At 49.7% G+C, this 15877-nt stretch overlaps 1 protein-coding gene across 4 annotated transcripts in view; it reads right to left on the bottom strand.

Moving 5' to 3' along the window:
* Positions 1 to 646: 646 nt before the first annotated feature.
* The window catches only part of KLRD1 (killer cell lectin like receptor D1), a 28172-nt gene continuing 12941 nt past the window's right edge, over positions 647 to 15877 (bottom strand). The window contains exons 3-9 of one of the 4 annotated variants that reach the window (XM_085544688.1): positions 9261 to 9412; positions 8289 to 8470; positions 6167 to 6265; positions 4950 to 5036; positions 4502 to 4656; positions 2820 to 2932; positions 647 to 2362 (exon numbers count right to left, since the gene is read on the bottom strand). In XM_085544688.1, the coding sequence (XP_085400814.1) occupies positions 2242 to 2362; positions 2820 to 2932; positions 4502 to 4656; positions 4950 to 5036; positions 6167 to 6265; positions 8289 to 8415 (702 nt within the window). In that variant the 5' untranslated portion in view covers positions 8416 to 8470; positions 9261 to 9412 and the 3' untranslated portion in view covers positions 647 to 2241. Of the gene's footprint in view, positions 2363 to 2818; positions 2933 to 3557; positions 3887 to 4501; positions 4657 to 4949; positions 5037 to 6166; positions 6266 to 7034; positions 7136 to 8288; positions 8471 to 9260; positions 9413 to 15877 lie in introns of those variants that run through there. The other 3 variants (XM_085544696.1, XM_015874111.3, XR_014945200.1) reach the window with 3 other exon arrangements.

Below are 15877 nucleotides of genomic sequence, written 5' to 3'. Positions count from 1 at the left end.
ACCGCGTCGAGTAGGTTGTGCGCCTGAGATGCTCAGTGAGTGCAAGGAGGAAGGCTATATAATGGTACGGATTTCATTGGCAAAGCCTACAGTTTCTCCTTTGCCACAAGAGGGCGCGAGTCCGCCATTCCAATTGTGAATAAACTTTGCTGGTTTACTAACATCCTTGCCTGACCGAAAATGGTTGATTTTTAGTGTTTCTCACAGGGCTCTGCCTGCGTGGTAGCTGCCCCGCATCTATGCTGATGATTGTTTGAACACAGCAAGAACCTAAGGAGGAAGTTTTTCACACAGAGAGTGGTGATGCACTGGAACAGGTTGCCCAAGGAGGTTGCCCCATCCCTGAAGGCATTCAAGGCCAGGCTGGATGTGGCTCTGGGCAGCCTGGTCTGGTGGTTGGTGACCCTGCACATAGAAGGAGGGTTGAAACTCGATGATCATTGTGGTCCTTTTCAACGCAGGCCATTTTATGACTCTAAGGCACCTGTCTAACTCTTCGGCAGTCTTTAATAGAGGACAAAGCATGAAAGCTTTTTTTCTATTGAAGTCGGATCATCTAGTGACTGTAGCACTTTCAACATTAAATAAAACAAATCACATTAGAACCGATTCCAGACTTCAGAGTCTGAATCCAAAGCCACTTGTCTTTTTTCTACAGAAATTTAAGGCAACACTTTATTTTCACATTCTTGCATGCTTATTCTTGTCAGAAACAAACAAACAAACAAACAAAGCAATGAAATAGCACACAGAAATAAACATTAATCTTACAACTACATCTTTTTCTCATTTACTGAAGTAGACAGGAGATACCATTTCTATTGCCACTGAATAGCACGGCACAGCAAGTTCAAAGAGCAAGTGCCAGTCACACCCTTCAGATATAAACTTTCTATTGCAGTAGCAATGAATACTAGATAGTTCAGCTGGTATCTCATAGAACAGAATCATAGAACAGAATTGTTCTGAAAACCTCCAGTATCCATACATTAGGACTTGGCTGTACTGAGTACTGTGAATTAATTCAGATCATAAACATCTTTCAGCACGCTCAGTAGAGGCCTGGTGGTTTTGGTTGTTTTTGAAGGAACTGCTTCAGTCTTTGAGATCATTTTCAAAGGAAATTATGATTATTAAAAACAGAATTGTATTTAACTTATTTTAAGGAAGGTCTCTGAGTACTATTACACCCCCCCCCCCCCCCCCCCCCCCCCACACACACACACACATATATATAAGGAATGTTTCATGTATGATGTAAAACATCTATCCATTATTTCCATACACAAACTTCAAAGAACTCATGCCACGAATCTCCACCCAGAAATCTAGAGGAATTGTTTTGTTCCAGGAAGTGTGACAAATACTTTAATAGTATATGACACACATTATGTGTCTTGTGCTTCAGAGATCCCAAACAGTGTGGATACAACCAAAGAACATAGATAAGATTTGTGGCAACAGACACTGCACCAGCTTGAGTACTCATTGAGGTTATCTGTGAATAAAGCATGTCATTGTTATCCTTACTACTATTTGCACAGCAATTATATTTATTATAGCACTGCAGTTTCATTTAGGTAATATTTTAATCTGCGTATGACATTTGACTCTAATTTTCGAAGATATTTCTTCCATGGATTTCCTGTACTCTTCCAAAAATGTCCTTTTGTTTCTATAGATATTAATGCATATGCAAAAAGAGTTTTATGAGTAAATAGAACCTTGTGTTCATTCTGTATTTCTATACCTCAAAGAAGGGAAGAACCAGAAGAACTGATTTAGGAACAAGGGCATGATTTGGCAAACTAATCTATAACAGGGTTATGTAATTAGTGTGTACAGTAATTCAGTGGGTAAAATCATCAAGGATGTAGATGGAGTGGTTTAGGTGCTGAGGAAAGGAGAAATTCTAACAGAAGCACAAGAAGTATATGGCCCTGTGAGTATGTGTAGTTGTTCTTCTAGGGATTCATGTAAGAATTACCACTTGACTGTTGCTAACCCTTTAAAGTTGCTTCCTAGGCTTGTAGCTTGTAGCTTTATAGTATTTTTCTCTTATTTATGAGCCTAGGTGCCGGCAAAGAGGAAGCTTAATCTCTGTTGACCTGTCTATTTGAATTAACCTTCTGAGAAAGCTGCATGATAAACAAACAACAATAAAACTACATTGAAAACACCTAGTTCCTAGAAACGGTATCTAGCAGTGACAGAATCCATGTTCCTTCTCACAGTGCTTCTTCAGGCAAATTGAATAGCTCCTTTCTCACAGATCCAGGATTGCTTTGTTGAGCAGGAGTTACTGGCATAAATAATCTGTCCATATAAGGAGGCACAGAAGGTGTGCTCACGTAATACAGTCCTAGAAAATTAAAAGATGGGAATTAATAATGTCCCTGTGATATTATGTGCTCTGTATTTGGATTTATAATCATACTGATTTGCCACTGAAATGTAGAGTTATTTCCCCCTTGGAGCTATTTTATTAGTGCCATTTGGGTCCAGAGCCAGTGACTGAGCTGTTGTTTGCTCCTCACTGTTGATAACCATATAACAGATATCACAGAATCACAGAATGACCCGGGTTGGAAGGGACCTCAAGGATCATGTAGTTCCAACCCCCCTGCCTAGCAGGGCCACCAAACATACACATTTACTAGATCAGGTTGCCCAGGGCCCTGTCCAACCTGGACATATGATCATCACCATGCTCCTTCATCATTGCACATGTGGCAAACACAGGAAAGCAAGAGTAACTGTAAGTTTTTTTGTGTTATTGGGGTCTGTAAGACAGAACCATACCGGTTATGAAGTCTTACCAGGCTTTGGCTTCTCCTGAAAGAGCTGTTCCATCCTCCCAGAACCAGCCATTCCTTTCAGATATGTATGATAATCCAACCCAATAGAACTGTGAATCGTATGGCAGAGAGACCTGTAGCAATGGGAAAATCATCACAATGATACTTCAAAAATAAGACTCAAATTCCTATATCTTCCAGCTGTGAAGTTTCTGCAACCAAATTGCAATTGCTCATACATATGAGTAATCTGTTGCCTATTCTTGTTCTCCATGATACAATGCTGGCTGCTCTGACTATAGGATCATTCAAATATCTTTATTTATTGAACTGTATAAAGTATAAATGGTTTCCTCCAGAAACCATTGCTTAGTAGCATGCTTAGGGACTCATCCAAAATCAAAAATCTAGAACTAGATTAACTTGGCCTAGTTTTAGTCAGGGTCCAGTGGTACATACCAAACATGGAAGATAAAACAAACACCCAGACATCCATCATCAAACTACACATGGATTAATATAGTATACCAAAATCATCTCTTGAATAGTCATTCAAGGTGTGGTGGTCAGGTATTGCCCAGCAATGTGGACAAGGATTCTGAACTCAGGATCATAGAATCATAGAAAGTTTGAAGTTGAGAAGAAAATTTTACATAGAAACTTCAAGTTGAAAAGATCTTTAAGATCATCAAACCAACCATCATCTAACCCTATGAAGTTTATCAGTAAACTGTGTCCCTAAGTACCTCATGTACATACCCCTTAAATATCTCCACGTATAGGGAGGGAAGAAATTTCTCCTCCCTGGGCAATGCCTAACCAGCCTTTCCATGAAGAAGTTCTTCTGAACAGCTGATCCAAACCTCTCCTGGTGCAACTTTAGGCTGTTGCATCACATCTTATCACTTTGGCACTGGAGAAAAGAGACCAACATTCTCCTTCATGTAACCTCCTTTCAAGAAGTTTTAAGAGAGTGAAGAGGTCTTCCCTGATCCTCCTCTTCTCTAGGCTGCCCGTAATTCTTGATTTTGAGACCCTTTGCCAGATTCACTGCTCTTCAGTCATAATAGCTTGTGGAAAAGAGCTACCTAGATGAGTGAGTATAGAAAGGGAAAATATGCTTCTGCCAGTAAACTACTGATTTTTCAATAGTCAACAAAATAACAAAATTAATAAGATTATTTAAAACTATTAATTCCTCAACCCTTATTCAGTCATAATAAAATCCTCTGCTGTCTAGCTTTTGTGCTGTCATTAATGCCAGTCTATGAAGGGTTTAATGCAATGACAGAACCCAAAATTTTATACAACAAATGACAGCATGGTATATTGGCCACTCTACATCAACTGTAGATATAGGTTTGATGGTAGGAGTTCTCAGTAAGAAAACTTGTGGAAAGCGATAATAGAGATATATGCTTTGCATGCCAGGCATCCTGACCATGCTGACAATATGCAATCTATTGTTTCTGTGAAAATCTAGGGATAAGCTAACTAAGGTATTTCATAAATTGTGTGTTATTCTTGATGACACAATTTAGAAAGTGTTACAAGTCATGAAAATCCTGTAATTTTCAGGAAGACCGCTTGACACAGAGAAAACAAATTAAGGCCCTGTAAATGAGCAAACTATTTTCTCACTGCCACATTTCTTGAAGTTAAAACACATGTGACATAAAGGAAGCATGGAATTAAGACTGTACCATCTTTACTTTGTCTTTCAGCACAAGAAGAGTGGAGTTTCTTGTTGAACAGAACTCCTGGCTTTCTTTCCACGTTTTCTTCTGCTTTGAAACGTAGAAGCAGCTGCCAACTTCACTGCTTTTCCAACTTGCTGGACAGAGAGCACATTCTGTTTCTAAAAATCAGAGAGAGAGTACTTGCAGATTTGCAAGTAACACTGGGGCTTTAACTGCAGGCTTGACTGAGGAAAGAAGATTAAGGGTAGTTATGAACCAGCTGAGATATCTGGAGGCCTGTGAGAGATAAGTTCTCTTATGTTAGTTTGTACATGTCCACATCTCAAATACCACCACACTTAAAAGCAGAAAGTAGGTGAACAGGTTATTTTCCCCACGGTTTTACAGCCTCTCAGTCAATGGGCTCTGAAAGTGAATGATTCAGGCTTATTTACATAGCAACTACATTTACCATTCTTTGCCATCCTTTCAAAACACAGTGCTTCCCTCATGGCCTGCAGCTTCTTTCCTTCTTCAGGATCCTTGTATTCCTGAAAATCTGAATAGAATGAAAATTCTTATCAGCTTTTTCTTGAAAGATAATTTTAAGTTGTAGCTTTTGGCATTCTTACAATTTTTGTCTGGTTTATTTGCGTATTCAGCCTGCATGTTGTCTGCATTTCATTTTTTTTTTTTTCAAAGGAGTGGAGTGAAGGAGATTTTCAGCCAAATGTGAATTAATTGCAAATGGGTTTGATAGGTGTCGACAGCTACTCAAAGGACATTTACAAAAAGGGAGCAAAATTGCCCTGGAGAGCACAAAGTAATATGACAGTGGGCAACCATAACAAATTAAGACTTGAGATATTCATGTTGGTCACTAGAAGACTTGAGATATTCATATTGGTCACCAACAAGGCTTTTCATCAAGGTTCGGCACTGAAAAAGGAAATGGTGGCAGCTCCACCCTTGGAGAATTTGAAAAGTGACCTAAACAAAGGTATAAATGATTTTATTCATTCATATTCGTATTCATAACCATATTCATATTCATTCATATGGTTCAGCTTGGGACGTGCTGGAGGGTAAACTAGAAACTCACAGAAGTGTTTCTGAGCAGACAGTCATGAACTACATTTAGTGTTTGTCCTGGGCACTTGCAAAAGAATCCCTCAAGCTGAAAAGAAGCTTGAACTCTCACTTTGCTTTCATTTGTACTGTAGCATCACCTTCAACTGATAAATTGAAATGCTTATACTGTAATCAAGACTGTCATCCCTGCAGGAAACTTGCAATTTGAGAAAGTAGGAACGGTAAGTGAAAAACTGCAGTAATGGTCACTGTGGTGCACTGTGCAGCCAAGGAGATGAATTTAAATTACAAAAACTAAGCATTTGAGGAAGGATTCAGACCTTCACTCCTCGGTTACTGCTTTAAGTGCTGTGGAAGTTTTGTTGCACCTGGAAGCTTTTCTGTCAGTCAGTGTGGGATGGGGTGGAGGTGGTGAATACAGACCAAAGTCATTCCAAGTGATATGTGCAGATGCACAATGGAGCAGGGAATTTTCCGTTCTTGTTATATTATTTCCACAGGTGTTTGGAGGGATGGTCAGCATAAAGAGACAAAGTAGCTGCACTGCTGGAAGTAAATCATTGCCACAGCAATACCTCAGGACACCACAGTACTTACACAGGGACAGTAAGACCACCAGACCTGTGAGAAGCACCAGGCTCAAAATGAAGAAGGCTAAGGTTGCTGGTTGCCTTATGGCAGATGAGGCAGAGACTCCTGGAACAAACAAGAAAAGAATTCAGCAACAAAAAGGCCTCTTCACCACACAGTGGTGTTAACTGCTCTATGGAATCACCACCTTATCTTTTCCATAGAGCTTCTCTTTTACTTACTACAAAGTTTCTGTTATCACTGTCCTCAATTTCTAGGAGTTTTTTGTTTATGTGTTTTGTTTTTGTTTCTAGAAATATCAGTATATCTACTGACAATTTGTATTAACTGCGGCTTATGTGTTTCTAAGCAAAATCTCTTCTCAGAAGGTAGGTAAGTAAATTAAGTTCAGAAATTTCCACAGTTTTAGAAATAATAAAAAAAACTTTAAGATTTCATCACAAAGGAAAAATGTTACTGTCTAGTTTGAGATAAAAAACTCTAGGCACTCTGATTGGGATTTCAAAATGCTTGCAATGTTTCAGCATTAAACTGTGCATCCTTCTGCAGGCTCTTTTTCTAAATATCCATTGGAGTTCAGTGCCCCATCAGGAATACAGTCCTCCAGAAATTTAATGCTGGCTATAATCTCATTAAAATATTTTCATATATAATTATTTTGTGAAGTAGTGATCTACAGTTCTCTATTCTATTTTTCCAAGTCCAATCCACACTCTATAGGTTACATATGCCAAGTACTATTATTTGAGTCCAGTGCATCCAAGGAACAAGTTTTTTATAAGGTGAGAAGAATTAGCCTCCAGAGGTGTCCAGATATTACCTGGACTAGGTAGCTGAATCTTACATAACCACAGTTGAGAAAGATGATTCTAACCTTTGCTGGTTAAGGCCATTCCAAAAGTCTGCACAAGACAACACTGCAGGTAGTGACTGGTGTGCTGGAGGGCAGAGGTGCATTTTTAAAGCAGGAATGAGCTGTAAGCATAGCAGAAGTAGTTGAAAAGCTTCACAGGTGGAGCCACACTCTTTTCAGAGGCACAGAAAAGGGTATAATGCAGCAGTCAAAATTTGCATCAGAGGAACTTCTGATTAGATTAGGACTTCCCTTCCACACTGGAATAAGTGCACACAGACTGTGAGGTCTCCATGCCTGGAGGTTTCCAAAATTCAAGCAGGCTGAGCAACTTAAGCAGTCTTCAAGCTAGCTAGCTAGCTCGCTAGCTAGCCCTTTCTAGATGGAGATTGGGAAATACTAACTATGGTGATTACTCTTAACTTAATTGGTACATAAGTCTATCTACATGTCCTTTATGTCCAAAAAGAGGTCATTCAAGTTTTCTGAGCCTGCCACCATGTTTCCTTCTGGGAAACTCTGCCTTTAGACCAGACTACCTAATATTTATCCCTGCTTTCCTGGCTTTTGCTTGCCAACAGCTTATCCATCCCCTTCATTTTCAGAAAATAGTCTTGAATCTATTCCAAACAGCACCAGAGTTACATTAGTTTATTCTATGACTATTATGTTCGAAATATGATTAGCATCAGTGATACTTCTTTCACACAAAAGCCTGTTCCTTAAGTTCCAACTTTATTCAAGTTGCCTTCTTATGGACTCAGGCATTTCACAGGCACAATACACTAACTTATTTAACATTTGGTCTCCTTATAGAAAAACTTCGAACTACTTCATTTAGCACTCATTTTCCTTACAGAAAAACTTTGAACAAATAAAAACACTCTCTCATATAAGCTTGCATTCATACTATGACTGAAAAGCAGGGCAGCTTTCTACTCCCACTGGCTGAGCAAACTCCTTTAATTTCCAGAGACTGCCTTCCACTCTTGTAGTACCCTGCTGTACCAAATGAGTCTTACCGAAGCAATAAAACCTATATAAAGGCAGAATTTGTCTTCTTTCACATAAATAGAACAAAATAATTGGTGTAAATAACAGACCTCAAAGTCTTCATGCATCACACAAGACTGCTTTTTTTGATGAAAATTTATATAAGAATTTATATAAGAATATACCATAAAGTTTTGAAGGATCCTATAGCAATCAAGATGAACATGCTAATTCATGTAACATCCCTATTTAGACAGATAACTCATTTCCATATTTACTTACTGTCTACTGTAACACATTTGGCTGGAGTACTTAATGTAGGACATTTGTTATTGCTTGAGTATCCATCAGTAATAACTGAAGCTGGGAGTCGTAAATTTAATGTGGTGTAGCCTTCCTCATCCTCCATCTTAAGATTTTCACGCTTCTTTCCAGCAACAGCAGTACATGGGAGATGGGGAACACTGCAGGAAGACAGATGGGGCAGTGGGAGTGGTTTATATATCAGCCTTTCCAGAGAAACCACAAAGGAAGCTGGCTCTGTTCTGATTACTGTGCCATGATAGAAGTATGTTAAGAAGAAAAAATTCTTGATAAAGGATGGGTAATTTCTTAAACATGAGGGCCAGGAGTTTTAGTTCTTGGTTGGAGCCTAGAACAGCTTCACCTGACTACCCAAACATTAGGGTTTTCTACCTCTTTAAGTTATGTTTCAAAACAGTTGCTCTTTTGAGTTAAGCTATGAGAATTATCTATGTAAACCACAGGGCATTAATACAACACAAGAGCTACATTTGAGAGCAACAGGTTGCATTTCTGTATACTATTATTAAAGAAATGAAAAATGAAAAAAAAATTGCACACTTTCACTTAAATAAATACTACTATCACAGTCAAGCCATGCTCTTTTAGATACCTCATGCAGTTTTAGACTGTTTAGGAAGATCCAAAGAGAGGAAAATTCTGACCTGTCTGTGTCAGGAAAAATAATAAAATTGGATCTAGAGGGCAAGCAACAAGTGGAGATTTGTGAAGATTATCCTGATTTATCAAGAAAGGTTGTCAGGATTCTCCAGGTAGCCTGGCACTAACTTCTGAGTGATTATGATAGATGTCATTTGTTCTTTTATGTCATTATATGCTGTGATCAGGCCAGCAGAAGGGCTACCTCTCTGCTGCTACACTGCACACAGGAGTCACAGAGCAGAAAGGACTTATTCATCCTCACTCTCCATCTCTAAAACTATGCAGTACCTTCCTCCACTTCTGGTCTCTAGTCCTTCAGCATCCAGAAGTAACTGCAGATAGGGACGTAGATTTGTAATTGCTTGGTCTTCATAAAGAATTTCTAAAAGAAGAAGCCACTGACAGGACAACCGCAGTGAGGAATCTTAAAACAGTGGTACCTGCAAAAGAAAAAAAGAGAGGCGAGGGGAGTGGGGTGCCCACTCCCCTGGGGATGCCCTCCGCCTGTGGAGGGGACCCCGTGCGTGCGGTGCGATCGGGCTTTGCCCTCGAAGTTTTCAGAGGGATCCCCGTGCATGTGGGTGAGACTGGGGATGCCCTCCGGCTGCAGAGGGGACCCCATGCGTGCGGTGCGATCGGGCTTTGCCCTCGAAGTTTTCAGAGGGATTCCGTGCATGTGGGTGAGACTGGGGATGCCCTCCGCCTGCAGAGGGGACCCCGTGCGTGCGGTGCGATCGGGCTTTGCCCTCGAAGTTTTCAGAGGGATCCCGTGCATGTGGGTGAGACTGGGGATGCCCTCCGCCTGCAGAGGGGACCCCGTGCTGGCGGTGCGATCGGGCTTTGCCCTCGAAGTTTTCAGAGGGATCCCGTGCATGTGGGTGAGACTGGGGATGCCCTCCGCCAGCAGAGGGGACCCCGTGCGTGCGGTGCAATCGGGCTTTGCCCTCGAAGTTTTCAGAGGGATCCCGTGCATGTGGGTGAGACTGGGGATGCCCTCCCGGCTGCAGAGGGGACCCCGTGCGTGCGGTGCGATCGGGCTTTGCCCTCGAAGTTTTCAGAGGGATCCCGTGCATGTGGGTGAGACTGGGGATGCCCTCCGGCTGCAGAGGGGACCCCGTGCGTGCGGTGCGATCGGCTTTGCCCTCGAAGTTTTCAGAGGGATCCCGTGCATGTGGGTGAGACTGGGATGCCCTCCGGCCTGCAGAGGGGACCCCGTGCGTGCGGTGCGATCGGGCTTTGCCCTCGAAGTTTTCAGAGGGATCCCGTGCATGTGGGTGAGACTGGGGATGCCCTCCACCTGCAGAGGGGACCCCGTGCGTGCGGTGCGATCGGGCTTTGCCCTCGAAGTTTTCTGAGGGATCCCGTGCATGTGGGTGAGACTGGGGATGCCCTCCACCTGCAGAGGGGACCCCGTGCGTGCGGTGCGATCGGGCTTTGCCCTCGAAGTTTTCAGAGGGATCCCGTGCATGTGGGTGAGACTGGGGATGCCCTCCGCCTGCAGAGGGGACCCCGTGTGTGCGGTGCGATCGGGCTTGCCCTCGAAGTTTTCAGAGGGATCCCGTGCATGTGGGTGAGACTGGGGATGCCCTCTCCGGCTGCAGAGGGGACCCCGTGCGTGCGGTGCGATCGGGCTTCCCTCGAAGTTTCAGAGGGATCCCGTGCATGTGGGTGAGACTGGGGATGCCCTCCGCTGCAGAGGGGACCCCGTGCGTGCGGTGCGATCGGGCTTTGCCCTCGAAGTTTTCAGAGGGATCCCGTGCATGTGGGTGAGACTGGGGATGCCCTCCGGCTGCAGAGGGGACCCCGTGCGTGCGGTGCGATCGGGCTTTGCCCTCGAAGTTTTCAGAGGGATCCCGTGCATGTGGGTGAGACTGGGGATGCCCTCCGGCCTGCAGAGGGGACCCCGTGCGTGCGGTGCGATCGGGCTTTGCCCTCGAAGTTTTCAGAGGGATCCCGTGCATGTGGGTGAGACTGGGGATGCCCTCCGGCCTGCAGAGGGGACCCCGTGCGTGCGGTGCGATCGGGCTTTGCCCTCGAAGTTTTCAGAGGGATCCCGTGCATGTGGGTGAGACTGGGGATGCCCTCCGCCTGCAGAGGGGACCCCGTGCGTGCGGTGCGATCGGGCTTTGCCCTCGAAGTTTTCAGAGGGATCCCGTGCATGTGGGTGAGACTGGGGATGCCCTCCGCCTGCAGAGGGGACCCCGTGCGTGCGGTGCGATCGGGCTTTGCCCTCGAAGTTTTCAGAGGGATCCCCGTGCATGTGGGTGAGACTGGGGATGCCCTCCGCCTGCAGAGGGGACCCCGTGCGTGCGGTGCGATCGGGCTTTGCCCTCGAAGTTTTCAGAGGGATCCCGTGCATGTGGGTGAGACTGGGGATGCCCTCCGCCTGCAGAGGGGACCCCGTGCGTGCGGTGCGATCGGGCTTTGCCTCGAAGTTTTCAGAGGGATCCCGGTGCATGTGGGTGAGACTGGGGATGCCCTCCGCTGCAGAGGGGACCCCGTGCGTGCGGTGCGATCGGGCTTTGCCCTCGAAGTTTTCAGAGGGGATCCCGTGCATGTGGGTGAGACTGGGGATGCCCTCCGGCTGCAGAGGGGACCCCGTGCGTGCGGTGCGATCGGGCTTTGCCCTCGAAGTTTTCAGAGGGATCCCGTGCATGTGGGTGAGACTGGGGATGCCCTCCGGCCTGCAGAGGGGACCCCGTGAGTGCGGTGCGATCGGGCTTTGCCCTCGAAGTTTTCAGAGGGATCCCGTGCATGTGGGTGAGACTGGGGATGCCCTCCGCTGCAGAGGGGACCCCGTGCGTGCAGGTGCGATCGGGCTTTGCCCTCGAAGTTTTCAGAGGGATCCCGTGCATGTGGGTGAGACTGGGGATGCCCTCCGCTGCAGAGGGGACCCCGTGCGTGCGGTGCGATCGGGCTTTGCCCTCGAAGTTTTCAGAGGGATCCCGTGCATGTGGGTGAGACTGGGGATGCCCTCCGCCTGCAGAGGGGACCCCGTGCGTGCGGTGCGATCGGGCTTTGCCCTCGAAGTTTTCAGAGGGATCCCGTGCATGTGGGTGAGACTGGGGATGCCCTCCGGCCTGCAGAGGGGACCCCGTGCGTGCGGTGCGATCGGCTTTGCCCTCGAAGTTTTCAGAGGGATCCCGTGCATGTGGGTGAGACTGGGGATGCCCTCCGCCTGCAGAGGGACCCCCGTGCGTGCGGTGCGATCGGGCTTTGCCCTCGAAGTTTTCAGAGGGATCCGTGCATGTGGGTGAGACTGGGGATGCCCTCCGGCTGCAGAGGGGACCCCGTGCGTGCGGTGCGATCGGGCTTTGCCCTCGAAGTTTTCAGAGGGATCCCGTGCATGTGGGTGAGACTGGGGATGCCCTCCGGCCTGCAGAGGGGACCCGTGCGTGCGGTGCGATCGGGCTTTGCCCTCGAAGTTTTCAGAGGGATCCCGTGCATGTGGGTGAGACTGGGGATGCCCTCCGGCTGCAGAGGGGACCCCGTGCGTGCGGTGCGATCGGGCTTTGCCCTCGAAGTTTTCAGAGGGATCCCGTGCATGTGGGTGAGACTGGGGGATGCCCTCGCCTGCAGAGGGGACCCCGTGCGTGCGGTGCGATCGGGCTTTGCCCTCGAAGTTTTCAGAGGGATCCCGTGCATGTGGGTGAGACTGGGGATGCCCTCCGCTGCAGAGGGGACCCCGTGCGTGCGGTGCGATCGGGCTTTGCCCTCGAAGTTTTCAGAGGGATCCCGTGCATGTGGGTGAGACTGGGATGCCCTCCGGCCTGCAGAGGGGACCCGTGCGTGCGGTGCGATCGGGCTTTGCCCTCGAAGTTTTCAGAGGGATCCCGTGCATGTGGGTGAGACTGGGGATGCCCTCCGGCCTGCAGAGGGGACCCCGTGCGTGCGGTGCGATCGGGCTTTGCCCTCGAAGTTTTCAGAGGGATCCCGTGCATGTGGGTGAGACTGGGGATGCCCTCCGCCTGCAGAGGGGACCCCGTGCGTGCGGTGCGATCGGGCTTTGCCCTCGAAGTTTTCAGAGGGATCCGTGCATGTGGGTGAGACTGGGATGCCCTCCGGCCTGCAGAGGGGACCCCGTGCGTGCGGTGCGATCGGCTTTGGCCCTCGAAGTTTTCAGAGGGATCCCGTGCATGTGGGTGAGACTGGGGATGCCCTCCGCCTGCAGAGGGACCCCGTGCGTGCGGTGCGATCGGGCTTTGCCCTCGAAGTTTTCAGAGGGATCCCGTGCATGTGGGTGAGACTGGGATGCCCTCCGGCTGCAGAGGGGACCCCGTGCGTGCGGTGCGATCGGGCTTTGCCCTCGAAGTTTTCAGAGGGATCCCGTGCATGTGGGTGAGACTGGGGATGCCCTCCGGCTGCAGAGGGGACCCCGTGCGTGCGGTGCGATCGGGCTTTGCCCTCGGAAGTTTTCAGAGGGATCCCGTGCATGTGGGTGAGACTGGGGATGCCCTCCGGCTGCAGAGGGGACCCCGTGCGTGCGGTGCGATCGGGCTTTGCCCTCGAAGTTTTCAGAGGGATCCCGTGCATGTGGGTGAGACTGGGGATGCCCTCCGGCTGCAGAGGGGACCCCGTGCGTGCGGTGCGATCGGGCTTTGCCCTCGAAGTTTTCAGAGGGATCCGTGCATGTGGGTGAGACTGGGATGCCCTCCGGCTGCAGAGGGGACCCCGTGCGTGCGGTGCGATCGGGCTTTGCCCTCGAAGTTTTCAGAGGGATCCCGTGCATGTGGGTGAGACTGGGGATGCCCTCCCGGCTGCAGAGGGGACCCCGTGCGTGCGGTGCGATCGGGCTTTGCCCTCGAAAGTTTTCAGAGGGATCCCGTGCATGTGGGTGAGACTGGGATGCCTCCGGCTGCAGAAGGGGACCCGTGCGTGCGGTGCGACCCCGTGCGTGCGGTGCGATCGGGCTTTGCCCTCGAAGTTTTCAGAGGGATCCCGTGCATGTGGGTGAACTGGGGATGCCCTCCGCCTGCAGAGGGGGACCCCGTGCGTGCGGGTGCGATCGGGCTTTGCCCTCGAAGTTTTCAGAGGGATTCCCGTGCATGTGGGTGAGACTGGGGATGCCCTCCGCCTGCAGAGGGGACCCCGTGCGTGCGGTGCGATCGGGCTTTGCCCTCGAAGTTTTCAGAGGGATCCCGTGCATGTGGGTGAGACTGGGGATGCCCTCGGGCTGCAGAGGGGACCCCGTGCGTGCGGTGCGATCGGGCTTTGCCCTCGAAGTTTCAGAGGGATCCCGTGCATGTGGGTGAGACTGGGATGCCCTCCGCCTGCAGAGGGGACCCCGTGCGTGCGGTGCGATCGGGCTTTGCCCTCGAAGTTTTCAGAGGGATCCCGTGCATGTGGGTGAGACTGGGGATGCCCTCCGGCTGCAGAGGGACCCCGTGCGTGCGGTGCGATCGGGCTTTGCCCTCGAAGTTTTCAGAGGGATCCCGTGCATGTGGGTGAGACTGGGGATGCCCTCCGCCTGCAGAGGGGACCCCGTGCGTGCGGTGCGATCGGGCTTTGCCCTCGAAGTTTTCAGAGGATCCCGTGCATGTGGGTGAGACTGGGGATGCCCTCCGGCTGCAGAGGGGACCCCGTGCGTGCGGTGCGATCGGGCTTTGCCCCTCGAAGTTTTCAGAGGGATCCCGTGCATGTGGGTGAGACTGGGGATGCCCTCTGCCTGCAGAGGGGACCCCGTGCGTGCGGTGCGATCGGGCTTTGCCCTCGAAGTTTTCAGAGGGATCCCGTGCAGTGGGTGAGACTGGGGATGCCCTCCGGCTGCAGAGGGGACCCCGTGCGTGCGGTGCGATCGGGCTTTGCCCTCGAAGTTTTCAGAGGGATCCCGTGCATGTGGGTGAGACTGGGGATGCCCTCCGGCTGCAGAGGGGACCCCGTGCGTGCGGTGCGATCGGGCTTTGCCCTCGAAGTTTTCAGAGGGATCCCGTGCATGTGGGTGAGACTGGGGATGCCCTCCGGCTGCAGAGGGGACCCCGTGCGTGCGGTGCGATCGGGCTTTGCCCTCGAAGTTTTCAGAGGGATCCCGTGCATGTGGGTGAGACTGGGATGCCCTCCGCCTGCAGAGGGGACCCCGTGCGTGCGGTGCGATCGGGCTTTGCCTCGAAGTTTCAGAGGGATCCCGTGCATGTGGGTGAGACTGGGGATGCCCTCCGGCTGCAGAGGGGACCCCGTGCGTGCGGTGCGATCGGCTTTGCCCTCGAAGTTTTCAGAGGGATCCCGTGCATGTGGGTGAGACTGGGGATGCCTCCGCCTGCAGAGGGGACCCCGTGCGTGCGGTGCGATCGGGCTTTGCCCTCGAAGTTTTCAGAGGGATCCCGTGCATGTGGGTGAGACTGGGGATGCCCTCCGCCTGCAGAGGGACCCCGTGCGTGCGGTGCGATCGGGCTTTGCCCTCGAAAGTTTTCAGAGGGATCCGTGCATGTGGGTGAGACTGGGGATGCCCTCCGGCTGCAGAGGGGACCCCGTGCGTGCGGTGCGATCGGGCTTTGCCCTCGAAGTTTTCAGAGGGATCCCGTGCATGTGGGTGAGACTGGGGATGCCCCTGGCCTGCAGAGGGGACCCCGTGCGTGCGGTGCGATCGGGCTTGCCCTCGAAGTTTTCAGAGGGATCCCGTGCATGTGGGTGAGACTGGGGATGCCCTCCGCCTGCAGAGGGGACCCCGTGGCGTGCGGTGCGATCGGGCTTTGCCCTCGAAGTTTTCAGAGGGATCCCGTGCATGTGGGGTGAGACTGGGGATGCCCTCCGGCTGCAGAGGGGACCCCGTGCGTGCGGTGCGATCGGGCTTTGCCCTCGAAGTTTTCAGAGGGATCCCGTGCATGTGGGTGAGACTGGGGATGCCCTCCGGCTGCAGAGGGGACCCCGTGCGTGCGGTGCGATCGGGCTTTGCCCTCGAGTTTAGAGGG

This window comes from Coturnix japonica, chromosome 1 (genome assembly GCF_054131305.1).
Source record: "Coturnix japonica strain WE chromosome 1, WE-NBRP24, whole genome shotgun sequence".
NCBI classification, from domain to species: domain Eukaryota; kingdom Metazoa; phylum Chordata; class Aves; order Galliformes; family Phasianidae; genus Coturnix; species Coturnix japonica.
This window is presented reverse-complemented; position numbering and strand designations above follow the sequence as displayed.